The following is a 17,033-nucleotide window of genomic DNA, read 5'->3' as shown; positions in this document are numbered from 1 at the left end:
AATCCCTTGTAAAAGGTGCCAGTGGTACTAAGGGCTCTGTGACCAGCGACAGTCCCCAAGAGATGCAGCATGTATTGCGCCACCCTAAGGCGCCCTCACCAAGCACATGCATACTGCCATTGCAGATTGTGTGTGCTGGTGGGGGGAAAATTGTAAAATCTACATGGCACCCCTTCCGGGATGCCATGCCCACAAACCACTGCCTGTGGCATAGTTAAGTCACCCCTCTAGCAGGCCTTACAGCCCTAAGGCAGGGTGCACTATACCACAGGTGAGGGCACAGCTGCATGAGCAATATGCCCCTACAGTGTCTAAGTCCATTCTTAGACATTGTAAGTGCAGTGTGGCCATATTAAGTACATGGGCTGGTAGTTTGTCATTACGAACACCACAGCTCCATGACGGAGTTAGTCATTGTCTGATCTTCACTGAAAACTGGGACGTTTGGTATCACACTTCTCTGCACAATAAACCCACACTGATGCCAGTGCTAGATTTATTGTACAATTTACACAGAGGACATCTTGGAGATGCCCCCTGTATTTTAACCAAACCTTTAGACCTGTGCCCTCCCTAGGTGCTCACCTAGGCCCCTCAAGTCTGCCCTCTGAAGTTGCGGGTACTTACTTGCCAGCAGATCTGTTTCCGAGTGCCCCCAGTCTCCATAGGCTCCCATTCTAAACCTAACTTAAACATGGACGTCTGCCCTCAGCCGGCCCAGTGTTGCTGTGGTGTAAGTTTGGGGTCATCCCAAACCTTGAGCAGTGGACATCCTAACCCCCCCGGAGACTGGTACTGTAAGAAGACTACCTACCTAAAAACTGCACACAAACTTTTTTTAAAGTGAGAAGTGTTACTTGCCTGCAAACTGTTTTATTTGTGAAATCTAAAAGTGTCACTGAGACATATGCTTGATACTTACTTGCAAATGTACTTACCTGTAACAAGGTCTTTTTGGTTCTAGTAATAAAAAGTAACAAAATATATTTTTGCTATATAAAAATAATTGGCCTGGAGTTAGTCATTGAGTGTGTGCCCCATTAAGTAACTGTGCGTACAACAAATGCTTTACACTATCCTCCTCTAAGCCTAACTGCTTGACTGCACTACCACACAAGAGAGGATTAGCATTATCTACTTGAGCCTCCGTTAAGCCTCTGGGGAACACCTGGACTCTGTACACACTACATCTCATTTTGATATTGTCTATACAGAGCCAACTTCCTACAGCACATAATGGCCAATCATGTAACAAAAGTAGTCCTTAACAATATGCAATCAGGTTAGGCCATCGCCCATGTAGTCCTTCCTTCATGTCATGACTCCTCTTTCTTCGCTGCTCGCAGCCTAGATAAGTCACATTTATCCCCTTCCTTAATATAGTATAGCATTTGTGAGTTTTTTTAATGTGTATTTTTATTTTGCTTGGCTAAATTCTGTGTATTTGCAGTATGTGCGGGGGTAAGGGAGGTGTCTTTATTTAGGCCTTATACTGGAAACATGCTTCCAGGCCAATACTTCCTATTGTAATGAGACCCGTAAAAAAAAAAAAAAAAAAAAAAAAACACGCTGCTATGCCACATTGGAATTCTTGACTGAACCACCAGTGCCTTAATAGCAGTCCTCTGGCTGCCCGCATTGCTCAGCAAGTGTCCCTAATATTACTTCAGGCCTAATTCCTGAAACTATAGTCATATATCCCAGTGGAGCATATTCCCTCAACTTCCATAATGGCAGCCCCAGCGGACATGTATTTGACATGTATGGGGACCCCTCGATGTACCTTGCCTGGGCTGAGGACATTTATGAGGCCGTGGATGCTTCCATTTATAGGACTGTAGATAAGGCCTTAGGTCCCATGGAACAACGGCTGGCACACCTGATTGTGTGTGAATGTGCAAAGAGAACTCAGGATGCACCTGATGGATTTCAGCACCACGCCAGCAAAGCACCCACAGGAAGAGGGTGTAGACCACAACACCTTTGCCCGCCTTAAGCAGGCCTTCTTTACCCATAATCTTCCTACATTACCCTCTGCCGACTCAGCAGGACCTCTGGAACCCCGCCTCCACAACTCCCTTCCCCACAGGATGATGATTCGCACTCGGATGATGAGGCAGGATCCTTTAGGCCGTGGCACCTCCCCCAGAAGCTCCCGATGTGGGAGGTGAATGATATGCTGGACCCCAATGAGATCCTCTATTCCGATCTAAATGGGTGCCCGGAGACAAGGTGGCACAATATGTGGCCAACCGCCTCCACAAACCTTTGGATAAAGAGTTGCATAGCTGTCTACAAGTGGAGTGCCCAGGTCTTACCTTGGACGCAAAGTCTCCCCAACACCAGAGATAGATTTGAAAATGGCTACCTTCTAGGCAAAGTTCATGATGTACCCCAAAAAAGGCATAGACAGGTCTTGTAGAGCTTGTCGGGACAAACTTTTAGATGCTATTGGCTCATTACCTAAGATCCTGGATATGCCTGAGGATGCCAAGCCTTTGGAGGTCCTTGATCTCCCCTGAAGTACTCTCAGGATGGGCGCAGAGGGCAGTTATATTTTTACGTAACACCAAATGTGCACTTTCCATGGAGAGCGGTGCTCCTAGATGATAAAGGTGGACCCGAAGCTTAGGGCCATGCCTCTTCAGAGGCAAGTGTGGTGGCCTAGGGGAGGCTCTTTGGGGAACCCTTCATAAAACAACTATGGAAATTTGTGAACACACTCACCTCTCTTGAAAAAAGCCAAAGTATCCATTGAACAGGTTTTTTCCACCTGGGGTTTCTAAGGGTCCGGCTGCAGTAGGGGCTTTGTCTCCACAATTTGAGGGCTATCACTGGACACATGTGGGTTCTGCAAACGATGCAGGGTTTCCAAACAGAGTTTTATGGTACCCCATCTCAGGCCTCTGAACCCAGACTAGTCTAATTTTCCTCACAAGAGGGCGCCCTCATAGACGCAGTATTTTCTCTCTTGGAGAAGGGAGCTATTCAGCCTTCTTCTATCCACCAACGGTTTTGTCAGCAACCTTTTTCTAGTTCACAAAGCGGAGGGAGGCCTACGTCCCAAGGTCAACTTACAGGAGTTCAACGAATGGCAGGTCTACCTGCATTTAAAAATGGAGGGCATCTACCTCCTACGGGACGTACTTCGACCATTCCATTGGATGGTCTGTCCAGAACTTAAGGATGCAGATCCATCTGTCCCAATCATCCCTCCTCACTGAAAATTCATCCAGTTCCGCAGGTGCCAGCAAGCGTTCGAGATTAAGATTTCCCTTTGGGCTTTCCTCCGCCCCTTGGTGCTTTACCAAGGTTCTAAAACCAGCGGTGGAGCACCTTCGGATGTAAGGGACTCGTCTTCTTGTGTACCTGGACGACATTCGCTGCCGTTCCCGTTGCAGACCCCAATAATCCTTCTGGAAAGTTTGGGGTTTGTGATCAATAAATGAAAATACCTTTAAGCTTCCTCCCAGAAGACAATGTTCTTGGGGTTTGTGATAAACTCAACCACATCCTTGCTCAGCCTTCCAATGTGGAAGATCATAAAAAGTAAGGCACGAGCTTCGGAGAACCTTGGCAAAACCTCGCATTTCTTTGCAGCAGATCACCCAGCTTCTGGGGCTCCTGTAGTATTCTATTCAAGCCATCTTCCTGAGCCCTCTTCATTATTGGCCCTCCAGAGGCTCAAAGTCTCCCATCTGTGCAAGGGACTCATGTATTCCCAGGTGGCATCCATCACGAAAGAGACGAGGGAGGAGATCTCATGGTGGCTTTCTCACATGGAAGCGTGGAATGGGAGAGCTATTTCTGAGTCAGTCTCAGATCTCATTATAAAGTCAGCCGCCAGAAGATCAGGTTGGGGCACATGACGTGGCAACTTTTCCACAGGGGGTCCATGGTCCCTCCAGGAACAAAGTCTGCACATCAACTGCTTAGAACTCCTGGCTGGCTCCTTCGCGGTGAAGTGCTGGACGAAGGACATGTTCCAGTCATGTGTTCTTCTCAAGATGTACAATGTCTTGGCCATCTGATACATCAACCATCTGGGGGGTATATGATCCAAGGTCCTTTCAGACCTGGCGACCATTTATTTGGCAGTACTGCCTAGACCACCAGGTTTCGGTCACAGCAGAGTCCTTTACAGGTTAGGCGAATCAAGTGGCGGACTGGAACTCCCTCCATTTAAGGGACTTTAGTAGTCAGGAACTCCATCAGGACGTGTTTGTCAACATCCAGACACGGTGAGTTCAATTTTCAGTACACCTGTTTGCATCCACACTGGTCCACCAGTTTCTCAGGTTCTTCAGCTGGAGATCAGATCCGGAGGCATTCTTCAAGATGATCTCAGCCCAGATCCGGTGACAGCAGGCAGAGCACCCCGGTCTGGAGGTCTCAAGTATGGTTTCCAGTTCTTCTGGAACTTTCTAGGGATTCTCCAATCCTACTCCCCTGTTTCCTCATCTTCTCAGTCCAGAGAATCTCACACACAGGATGGTGTTGGAGAGCTCCTTGGTCCTCATGGTTTGGCAGATTATAGGGGACGCTGCTTGGCCCTGGGACTTTTGAGACAGGCTGAAGATCTCCTTTCAAAAGCATGGGCAGACAGCACCATCAAGTCGTACAAGTCAGCTTGGACTCGAAGGACATATTGGTGTTTGCAAAGGTGTGTAGATCTCGTGGTCACAGGCACAGTTCATGTATTCAATTTCTTTGGTGAGTGACGGGTTGGCCTATTGATCCATCAATATCTTTCGTTCAGCCATCTTGGCGGGCTACACCCCAGAGTAAGACTCCCCTGGGGGTGGGGGTTGGAAGGATAACCCCGTTCTGTCTGTCGCCTCCTTAGAGGGATTTGCCTGTCTCTTTCCCCGGCACCGATATATTCGGTGCTCTAGGATGTCAATCAAGTACTCAGTCTATTTTTGTCCAGGCAACCAAACAAGCTCCTCTCATACAAGGAGCTTTCAGAAAAATTGGCAATGTTGTTATGACTTGCGTCCTGCAGGCAGGTTTCCTATATTCGGGCCCTAGACATCACAGGCAGAGTTTTTCCCCTTCAGGAGTGTTTACTATTTGTAGAAGTACTGAGTCTAATACTAAGACTATTTTTATCCAGCTTTTTCGAAATCGTGTGTGGCTTAGTGCGACAAAGCACATGAGGAAATGTCTGAGGAGTTCAGACCACCTGGCAAGAGACAGCTACAAATTGCACTGTGGAAAACACCAGGCAGTGTTTCCCCCCCACCATTGCTCAGTGGATTTGTTGGGTGATGAAGGAAGCTGGAATCGACCCAACGGCCTTTGGTGCTCATTCAGCTAGAGGAGCTACGGCCTCTAAAGCCTTTTCCCTTGGTGCTCAATATGGAGGATATAATAAATGCAGCAGAATGGTCCTCAGAGTCAACCTTTAAGAGGTTCTGGCACTGGATATGGCTCACTTGGTGGTGAACAAGCTTTAAGCTAGCATAATCCCCGCCTCCGGTCTCAACATAGAATGACAATTGTTCCTAACTATTGTGTGGGAAAGTTTCAGTTCTATTAAGGGCACAGAGGTGACGATTATCCTGCCCGTCAAAAACCTTTTCTCTCTATGGATCCCACCCTGTTCAGTAAGTAACGTTTTTCCAGATTTCTATTATATCGAACGTTGTCTTGAATAATGCAGTTGTGATGCAACCTCTCTTAACAGAAAAAGATCTGGTCTGATAACATTTCTTTGTCAAACTAGGATTGGAGAAAACTAAGCAAGATCCGCGAGGGCAGTATTGAGAAGTGACTCATGCAACAAAAAAGGAGGTCATGACATGAAGGAAGGACTACATGGACAATGGCCTAACCGGATTGGATATTGTTAAGGACTACTGTTGTTACATGATTGGCTGTTATGTGCTGTTCCTAGATAGTCTTGGAACTAGTAGTTTTTTCCTTTTCCTCTTTAATGTTCAAATGTTTAAAAGGGCTGCTGTAAATTAAAACGAAGGAAGTTAAAGCATGTCCTTAACAGAATTGAAGCTTCCCTACACAATAGTTAGGAACAATTCTCATTCCACTTCACAATCACAAATGTCAAGTTCCTGATCTTCTGCATCAACATGTCACGGTCATTCAAACAGCATATTGTGTGGTACCTAATCAGGCTCCTGCAGAGAATCCTGCCTTTCTTCCCAAAACAAACATGTATTCTAAACCGCGGAAGCTGTTGCCTCATCCCACAATAATGGGGCAGTGTGAACTATAAAAGCCTTCTCCTCAGACCCTTATTTCTTCCACAATGAGACCTCGATGATCACAAACAAAAGCTCAGCCATAATTCCTTCCAACTAAGGATCAGTTGGCTCTCCTTTGTACAAGCAAAACACGTCAGCATGTCCAAATACCGGACTGAAAAAGTTCCCTTTTGTGGCAGTACTTGCCATATCTGCAGCTTAAAGTTGCTTATACTGGATATCCTCAAGGCAAGAAAATAGGGGAAACTAACTTTGTCTGACATTCAAAAAAGAAAGCAAAATTCCTCCTTTGTTATTCTTTATTCTGCAACCCTTAATTGTTTATAAAGGTATACTGGGTAGCCTTCACAGGTTACATGGATTCTGACACACTTTGTAACATCTGCCCATATACTAATCCTTCATTGCCCCTTAGAATCTATTAATGTGTTCCTAGTAAACTAACTACGTATATGGCTACAAGTGTCTGCAACTAGCATGTTGTAAAATGTAATTATATGTTCTCTGTAGATCACTACACCAGGATTTCAGGACAGCACGAATAACAACCACTATAAAATAAAACATAAAAGAATGACATTCTTTTGAAAAGTAGTGGCAAATAATACACACCATACATAGAGTAGGCAAGAAGCCATTCCCCACTTTCAGCACCTATTAATCCCCCCCCCAATCAGTGCCCCCACCTGACGCTAGGCATCTGTGCATCTCTGAAGATCCATAATGAAGTAAACAAGAAAACCTCTCTGTTAGAACTGACAGCCTTAAGGTGGTCACCCCTAACTTTTTGCCTGCCTCCCTCCACTTTTTAGATACTGTTTTTGCTGGTTTTACGACTCTGTGCACTTTACCACTGCTAACCAGTGCTAACCAGTGCTAAAATGCATATATTCTCTCCCTCTAAACATGGTAACATTGGATCATACCCAATTGGACTATTTAAATGTACTTATAAGTCCCTAGTAGAGTGCACTATATGTGCCCAGGGCCTTTTCATTAGATGCTACTAGTGGGCCTGCAGCACCGATTGTGCCACCCACTTAAGTAGCCCTTAACCTGCTCTCAGGCCTGAAATTACAAGGCCTGTGTGTGCAGTATCACTGCCAATTCGACTTGGCATTTAAAATTACTTGACAAGCCTAAAACTCCTTTTTCTACATATCAGACACACCCATAGGGCAGGGTGCTGTGTAGGCAAAAGTCAGGGCATGTACCTGTGTAGTTTACATGTCCTGGTAGTGTAAAACTCCTAAATTCGTTTTTACACTGCCGTGAGTCCTGCTCCCTTTATAGGCTAACATTGAGGCTTCCCTCATATATTGTTTGAGTGGTAACTGCTGATCTTAAAGAAGTAGGAAGATCAGAATTAGTATGGTCAGAATGGTGATTTAATATTACTATTTTAGAAAAGCCACTTTTAGAAAGTGAGCATTTCTCTGCACTTAAATCTTTCTGTGCCTTACAATCCACGTCTGGCTGGGTTTAGTTGACAGCTCCTTGTGCATTCACTCAGACACACCCCAAACACAGGATACTCAACATCACTTGCATACATCTGAATTTTGAATGGGTCTTCCTGGACTGGGAGGGTGGAGGGCCTGACATTTGCATGTCAAAGGACAGTAGCCTGCCCTCACACAAAGGACTGCCACGCCCCCTACTGGGACCCTGGTAGACAGGATTGAACTGAAAGGGGACCTTGTGCACTTCTAAGCCACTCTTTGAAGTCTCCCCCACTTCAAAGGCACACTTGGGTATATAAACAGGGCCTCTGCCCCTACCAAGTCAGACACTTCCTGGAGAAGAAACTTGAACCAGAACCTGCATTCTGCCAAGAAGAACTGCCTGGCTGCCCAAAGGACTCACCTGTCTGCTTTCTGTGAAGGACTGCTGCCTTGCTGTTGCCCTGCTGCCTTGCTGCTCTATGGCTGTGGTGAGGAAGTGCTCTCCAAGGGCTTGGATAGAGCTTTCCTCCTGTTCCCTGAAGTCTCAGGACCAAAAAGACTTCATCTCTATAAGAAGGACTCCTTGTGCGGCAAAATTCGACGCACAGCCTGCACCGCAGTGAAAATTTCACCGCACGCTGAACCGGAACGATGCATCCCGACTTCGCAACGAGAAGATCGACGCAGCGCCAGCATAGCGACCATAAATTGGGCACACGGTCCACTGGATCAACGCACAGCCGAGCCGAAACAATGCAGCCTAACTTCCAGAGAGGATCGATGCAGTGCCGGCCGTGCGGTAGAAAAATTTGACACAACGCCAAGTGGATCGACACAGCTCCTGTGACTTTGTCCTGCCAGTGCAGGAAATCCACGCATCATCCCCGAGGAGTCTGAAACCCCTGCAACCCGAAGAGGATCCACGACCGAGCACCGGAAATCAACGCACAGCCGTCCCTGCGTGAAAACTGAACAACGCATCGCCATGTGTGGCCCGAGAAATCGACGCACACACCCTTTGTTTCCACGCATCTCCTCCTTTGCAATTCTTTGCAGAGATTTTTCACGCAAACCAGGTACTTTGTGCTTGAAAGAGACTTTGTTTGCTTTTAAAAGACTTAAGACACTTGATATCATTTTTCAGTGATATCTCAACATACTTATTGCATTTTTATCGTTTTGACCTGTATCTTATCAGATAATGTTTTAATTTTTTTTCTTAACACTGTGTGGTGTATTTTTGTGGTGCTATATGGTATTAGTGTACGATTTATTGCACAAATACTTTACACTTTGCCTTCTAAGTTGAGACTGACTGCTCAGTGCCAAGCTACCAGAGGGTGGGTACCGGATAATTTGGATTGTGTGCGACTTATCCTGACTAGAGTGAGGGTCCTTGCTTGGACAGGGGGTAACCTGACTGCCAACCAAAGACCCCATTTCTAACACTCTCTAATTATTTGTTTGTAGTCTCATAAATGCATTGTCTGTCTGCAAATCATCTATACTCTTGCTTGGAAAGATGATACATATTGATTTATGGCAACTCTGGAGGCTTAAACTGAAGAACAAATTGTGCATGTGGCAAAGTCTGGTTACAAGTACACCAAGTAGTTGTGACCTGACTCTCCCCCTCTCCCTCACCCCCTACCCCCCTGGCTCCCCACCCCCCACCACCAACTAAAATTTTCAAAATGGAACCAGTGGAGGCCTCACCCAGCTTTATGGAAACAGTAAGTTTGATGATACACCTGTGGGAACGTCACATTAAGAAATGAGTGGCAGAAAAACAGACCCACAAGGGAGTCTGAATACATGAAAAACTAAACTGCATGTCCTAGCACACTGCCAGGTAGTAGAAATTTTAGTTTTGAAGAAGGTGTACCCAGATCAGGTGGGGTGCAGAGTACATTGGCTGACTTGTTTTTCTTATAGCAGAAAGTTCCAAAGCATTAATGCCCAAGAGAATTAGCATTTTAGATGCAGATTACTTCGGTGATAAACTACTACTGGTTAAGGGATAAAAATAGGAACCCTTGCCAATCAATTTTTTACTACGTGTAGTAGCATAAGGAGCCAAAAAGGAACAGAGAGACAACCAAGCAAAATATGGTAAAGTTTAAGTCTTACTCCAAAGACTATACTAAAAAGACATATGCCATCCCAACCAAACTAACAATTAATGAGGGAATAATAAAGGCCCCATCGCAAAGGGTGGCTTGAAAAGAAAAAGTTAACAGCATATATTGCAAAGCACAACTATAACAAATAATTTGTTTTTTCAATAAACCACAGTTGATATACCGGAAATAGATTATTGCATTTCTGTAGTGGTCTACAATTTCAGTACCATGAAGGTGAAGTCCCAGAGTAAAAGTGTATGAACTGCCCACGGGAAGATTTTGGGTCCATTTACAGACCAAAATTACAAGTACCCTCTGACGAAAGTGGAGGTAATTCTGGTGCAATACAGGCAGCTCCAGACCTACACTTGACCAGTTAACATTGGTCCTCCTCCACATCCCCAAATTGAGTTTGTGAAAATACACAAGCCAAAAGGAAGAGTAAGGGCAAATGGAATTGATGTCAGTCCTAACAGAATCTAGACACAGGGGTGATATTTTCAAAGTTGGGCCTTAAAAAAATGGAATGTCAATATTACAGGACAGTTTTATGAGCCCTCTACCTCCTACAGTTGCATCCACAAAAAACTTAATAGGATACCCATGACAGAAATAGGTAGAGCTTGAATAAGAGGCTACTTTGCAACAGTCAGTCAGCTCAGGATAATTGCTTGCCAGTTGACTTCAAATGTAATGATTACTTCTTTCCCCAAGTAACAAAAAAAAAGTGCAGTTAAAAAATATCCAATTACAATATAAGAACACAGAAACAACAAATAAGATTAATATTGTATCTGAACATTTGTGCCTTTTTTCTATGAGATAAGAATTAGGCTGTTGATCCTTCTCAAACTCTACTGTGAATGGAGGACTTCTTTCACTGATGAGTGCTTTATGATGGCTCTACCATCACGAACTCCTAATATATTTACATGGTCCACCTGGATGTTAAGGTTAACTGTTAAAAGAGAACATCAAAACTAATTACATCTCTCCTCCGTTTGTTGGTAATCAGAGGCCCCTTTTTTCCTCCGATTCAGCATTTTCCAATAGGTAGACACAGTTTAAATCCTGTATTCAGTTCCTCTAGATGCAGCATTTCTAACAAACTTTGCGGGAAACCAGGGGCAATGCTTTTATCTTCCAAAGCATCATTCTCAGGAGTGAAGGCAAGCATTACACTTATAACATCTTTACTACTTACAGTAACAATACAGACAACAAAAAGACCAATTTCTTTTTGTAAGGGTGTAAAGGTAAAATCCACAACACAGGACATTGATGCAACAGTCTTACTGCACTTTCTAGTCTATACTATCTTCTAACCACAGCATGCCCTCCTCTTTACTTACTGCTAAACGTAGAGACAAGCACGCTTTCATAAACTTGGAGACACCCATGGGAACTGGTGCAATCTGAATACCCCAACTAGCCATAAGAGGGATATACAAATATCCTTCAACATTTAGGTACATGCACATAAGCTCACAACAGTAGATAAAACACCCCTCGGCATGTATGTGCTGCACTTCATGCGCACTCTGCCAACAAGAGCACATAATGGAGGCAGTTTCCTTTGGTACTGGGACTCGCAGCCAAGTGTATGCACTGGGCTCAGACAAGCATATGTGCTTAGGTGAAAACCAGGGTTGTATTGGCCTTTCAGAATCTGGTCCTGGATTCTCTTTTCTCTTTCTTCATGGGCTATTAACGTAGATTTATTAGTGGCTCCACATGTGATTTCTAAAGCCTGCAGGACACCAGAAGTTCACTGAGGAACACAGACTTTAAACTGAAGGACTAACATTGAACTGCAGGTGATAAATGACATGACTATCAGCACAAAAGCTAGATGGAAGGATGAAGATAAATACATATAAGAAATATGGTCCTACATAAGACGAAAGAACCCTTGTTTTTATTTACCATTGTAAGGAAACAGAGTCAGACTCTTAGCTCAAAGCCTTTCTGATTCATACTCCTCATCCTCAACGTCCCAGGGAGGAAAGCATTGTTTGTACTTATGTAAGAAAGAAACAGTTATCAATGGTTCTATGGTGAACAAATATGTTCAGACTCAAGGGGGAAAAAAGGGAAAAGCCTCCGTTTTTTACTAAAACCTTTGCTTTATGGGTTAAGAACAAAACTTTAGAGTAAAAATGAAGGTAAAACTCAAAAAAGGTCCAACTTACCAACTTGTGGTTCTTTGATTCTTTTGCTGCAAGGGTATAAATGTACTCAGTGAGAATAATACAAGGCACAATTTTCCTAATAGCAAAACATTCTTCAAATATCAACTGGAAACATACAAATGAACTCTGTCATATGATAGATAAGCATTATTTTAGCAAATATCTCATAAAAAAAAAACACAGGACATTTGAACAGCAATACAACCCAGGGCCATTAAAGGAAGCCAAAACACTATCAGCAATCATTACACATTAACTTCACACAACCCACTGCAACCTCATCACTCATATACAGAAATCCTTACCCTTTCAATAAATATTAACATACAAGTAGTAACACAGAGGAAGAGGATACAAATAATTCTAGCTCATACACATAGCACAAGGTGATCTGCTACGTTACCAACAATTTAACTTAATGAAGTCCCGAAGATAAGCTTATAATTTAGCGAATCATTTTTTCCATTTGTACATCACATCCTCTTGTTTAAACAAGACCACTATGTTCACCACCCAATCCTTCAATGAAGCTTTACTTTGAGACCTTTGGCACGTTTTTTCAGGATACTATTAAACACCTGTGCAGTGGCACTTTTATTTTTACCTGCAGGAATTCAGTTTTATTCTAAACGTTATGAAACAAAGTTTAGATGCAGTGCTCTCACACCCCACCCACCCCTATCAAGTCAATCTCCCTACCAACTTTAGTGAGTCAAATAGACTATCCTGGTGCCCCAATTTTTTAAAATCACAAAATATATGACTTACAATACCTATACTACTGCAATAATCCTAGCATGTGCGTTACTCATATAGTCAAATATTTCTGTGTGTGTGTGCCAAAAGTGGAACTGCTTCTTACTAAGGAAATAAGGTTACAAGATGATATCAAATCTTACTCTTTTATTCATAATCCAGGTCTCAAATACCAACCAGCCTGTATTGTCTGCAATAAATTGAACTAAAATATTGCTATTAGAACTTCAGTCCTAAAATACTTGGGGCAAAGTGCCCATCACATAGCACTTTACATCATACTAAAATGTTTGATTAAATATTAAGTTTGTTTTCTTATTATGGTGCTAGTTTTAGTATTGTAAAACTAGATGAACCAATATTCTAACTATGGCCCAACAACACACATGGCAGGGTGCTTGGAAAATATGCTATAAAATCACAGTTTTCACCATACTCTATTAAAAAAAATATTACATCTAGTTACAAATCCTGTGATTGTTTTATGAGTTCCACATAAAACTTCCGTTATTAAAAAAACACCTGTTTTAGGTTTTTATTTAATCAGGGAATTTTCCAACATAGTTTTCTACCCAAGATAGTCCTAATAATGCATTTAACAAAGGTCAAATGTTAGGTGGCTGCCTAGCATAATACCCATGTACAATGCTGACAAGAAGCTGCATGAAAGGGGCGATTATCTGCTTTTAATAGCCAACTATACACATTCTGGAGCTAATAAAAGTGGATTGAATATGGATTTATACCATGCAAGTAGATTAAGAACTGCCATAGGTGATGCTATCATCTGCCACTCTCCATACCAGAGTCAAAATACATGAAACACTACACCCCAGAAGTACATTAAGGTGGACAAAATGGCAGACTTGAACCACTTAAGTGTTTTGAACCAGACTTAAACCTTTTTTTTTTTTTTTTTTAAAACACAGTGTGCAAAATTAGTAGTCTATTTCTAAAAACATTTTTCAGAAGAATGAATTACTAGGAATTATTTAATAAAACAAGGAAATAGGAAAAATATGATTTCGCCTTACCACATGGTGCTACAATTAGCTTGGGTTTACCATTCAATATTTGAGTTTCAAGCTTTAAACCATCACTGTAAAAAGAAAGAAGAGACAATGCACTGATTAAGCAAAAGTATCATATAAATCTTTGTTTGTTGAGGTTATTATGAACAATTTTGTCAGGCAGTACTTTCTTAGCGTACAGTCCATCAGGGAAAAAATCATTTTTAACATCTGCTTGCGTTATGTTACAGTGAAGAAATACAGCCACACAAACTGCAATTAGAAGCTGTAATACATATTGCCGCAGAGAAATAAAGTAGCATGGTTATCAAGAAGACAAGTACCAATGGAAATACCAGATAGTTTCAATTACAAATGTAATCTATTTTTTTTAATTATTATTATTTATTTTTTTTTTTTTAGAAAAAAAGTGTGATGTCCTATTTTTTGGAAAATAAATCACGGGCGTGTTTGTATCAAGCAATGCATTTTTAAGAGTCGAAGAAAGAAAATTGCAAGACAGTTTATGTCAGGAAATTTGGAAAAAGAATTGTTTAACTCCTCAATCTTTTAAGCCCTTTCCAAATTTCACGGAATGTCTAAGTTTTAGAGACATGCAGGATTTGTCTGCAAATTGTGCGTGCTCCACAGTTTGCCGACAAATTCTAGTAAATCCTTCTGAAGCCTAGGTATGGGATGATCTAAAACATCTCATTTTGGAACAAGAAGCAGCCCACCTGGGTCTGACCTTTTCTTTTAAGTTGCTGATCACTGGAAACACAGGTAGCTATAAGATTATTTGCCATGAGCTATACTAAGTAGGGATGGGGAATTCCTATAGCCGGGAAATATTGTTTGGGGTCAAGGGCAACAAGAGTGTACACACGTTTGAAAAGTTTAACAATATGAGGTTAAGTACAATGCTCTCAGAATGTTCTCTGATTAGATGCACATGTTAGCAGAAGCTTGTAAAGAAGAGTGATTATTCTTTGCTTTTAAAATAAAATGTTCAGGAAAAAACACAAGTAGTTTCGCTACTATGAAACCTTAGGTGCTATTTCTTTGAAGAGTCATTTAGTAAAATGTGTTGATGCATGCTTCTATTTCCCCAAAAATATTCCTAATGGAAAAATCAGTTTAACCATTTTCAACAGGATTATGGGAAGCATGAAAACAAACAAGCACTGGCAAAGCCAAATTATCTGACATTTTAGTGAGTCTTTTGGTTTCGTCAGAGCGTGCCTTGTTTTGAAATGACTTTTGTAACACTATTGTTGTGGGAGCTGCCAGGCCCTTACCATTGTAACAAACACTGGCAAAAAGAAAAAAAGTATTTGGTCTCAAAAAAGCACACATTGCCACCAGTGGCGTAACAAAGGCCTGCAGCCCCCATCCAGGGGGCCCCCTCAGCACACTACCTGCCCTGAGTCTGGGGGGTGGGGGGGGCTTCCCTGTTCATTGTAGGGCGAACTCCTCCAGTTTTGTTAGGCCACTGATTTCCACAGTAGTTCCTGGCACTGAACAAAAATACTTTGTTTGCCAATATGCTCCTTGTGGAAGAGAAGAATGCTATCAGTCACAGTAAAGCCAGCCAATAGATAGAGAAATAGAAGTTTAATAAAAACAAAATGTCTTTGTTAACACCAGACCTAATTAGGGACCCAATTCTTAAAGAAAGTCACAAAAGTGCACCCACAGTATATGTATTTGATTAGTGGCTTTCATGAATTCACAAGAACTTACAGAAGTAGATCAGGAAATCGTACTCCTAGAAAATATTTGTGAAGTGTATTTTAGCATGGGCAAATATACATATGTAGATTTGCTCATGTGAAAATCTATTGAGCGTTTACAAGTTCACTTTCCCTCCAATTACTTTTTTCCCCCAACTATGGAAGTACTTCTGCCATTGTCAGAGGTAAATTTCCAACCTTTCTCATTATGGGAAAAGATTAAAGAGATGGTGAAAATCCTTAAAACATGCAATAGTTCCAGGGCTGGATTGCTTACTGCTTCTTCAAGCCCCAGTATGTAGATTTGCGGAAAGGTGGCAAAATAAGGTAATTGCTATAGTAGGGATGGAAATTGCAAGTATTCAAGCCCTACTATAATAGTAGCCCTGGCAGAATCAGAGAGGCTTGTATCAGAGCTCTTACAGAATGAGACTGCTGCCATAATCTGTCGCTGCACTACATGGCACCAAAGGGACAAGTAGATTTTTTTTATTTTTTTTTTCACAGGACAAGTAGATTTAAGAAGCAACCTGTCCCATAGACAAGTAGATATTTTATTAAATTCCACCCCCCTGACTAAATATGGTTCAACCGATAAAAAAATGCTGCACAGGGAGTGACTCTGTTCCTCCTGCTGCATTAGTAGATTACTAAGTACAATGTGTAGAGGGCTCCCAGACCACAGAAGCAATTTCCCTCCTGTGTGTAGTGAAACTTTTGGTATAAACTGTACTTGATCTAGCTACAGTTATCACCTATTTACTTGAGAACAGCAACATTTCAAACATGAACGCTTTACATACCATTGATGACACAACAAGGACAGGGCTGTTACTCTTGTTTAAGCAAAAAAAAAAAAAAAAAAAGTATTTGTATGTGTTAATCGTGTTGGTGGATTGGTAGAGATTCCCAAAGGTGCACAGTTAAATGATATGTATTATTAGGTAATGGGTAATACAGGCATGAAACATATGTAGGTACTGGAAGGCAAGGGTGATATCGCCCACTTTAAGTTGCAAAAAGTGACTTTTGAGCACCATTTTGAACATGGCACAAGAAAGTGAAAAGAGTGAGTTAGGAATGGAAAACAATGGTCTTGACAAGTGATATGAGAGGAGGGAAGGGGTGTGGAGAGAAATAAAGCCCTGATGGAAAATGAGCAGTGCTGAGAAACATGTTATGAAAGATGGGTTGAGGCAGAGAATGAAGCTACATCAAAGAAAGAGAAAATTGAGAAAGCAGTAATGGACACCGAGCAGTGATGGGAGTAGGTGAATGTGGTAGGCAGGACAAGACAAGAATCAGACATTTATGGGAGAAGATCCAGGAGTCAAACTGAAGAATTGTGCTCATGTGAGAGGCAGAAAACGCAACAAGAAGGATGAGAGGGTAAGACAAAACTAGATAATGAGTTGGGGGATGAGGGGAGACTCCCCGATTCATGTCAATTTTATCACATTTTCCATCAAAGAGACGAGGAAAAAGCATGCAAAAGTAGGAAAATGAGGCATGTGCTAGATGAGACAATTTACGTGGACAGGGATGAT

At 42.2% G+C, this 17,033-nt stretch overlaps 1 protein-coding gene across 2 annotated transcripts in view; it reads right to left on the bottom strand.

Annotated features, from left to right (window-relative positions):
• CCDC66 (coiled-coil domain containing 66) overlaps nt 1-17,033 on the bottom strand; it is a 236,185-nt gene that overhangs the window by 204,097 nt on the left and 15,055 nt on the right. For both annotated transcript variants that reach the window (XM_069206457.1, XM_069206458.1), the window contains exons 2-3: nt 13,778-13,842; nt 11,988-12,013 (exon numbers count right to left, since the gene is read on the bottom strand). In XM_069206457.1, the coding sequence (XP_069062558.1) occupies nt 11,988-12,013; nt 13,778-13,842 (91 nt within the window). The remainder of the gene's footprint in view (nt 1-11,987; nt 12,014-13,777; nt 13,843-17,033) is intronic.

Source organism: Pleurodeles waltl, chromosome 9 (assembly GCF_031143425.1).
Source record: "Pleurodeles waltl isolate 20211129_DDA chromosome 9, aPleWal1.hap1.20221129, whole genome shotgun sequence".
NCBI classification, from domain to species: domain Eukaryota; kingdom Metazoa; phylum Chordata; class Amphibia; order Caudata; family Salamandridae; genus Pleurodeles; species Pleurodeles waltl.
The sequence above is the reverse complement of the archived record's forward strand: the minus strand, read 5'-3'. Positions and strand labels throughout refer to the sequence as shown.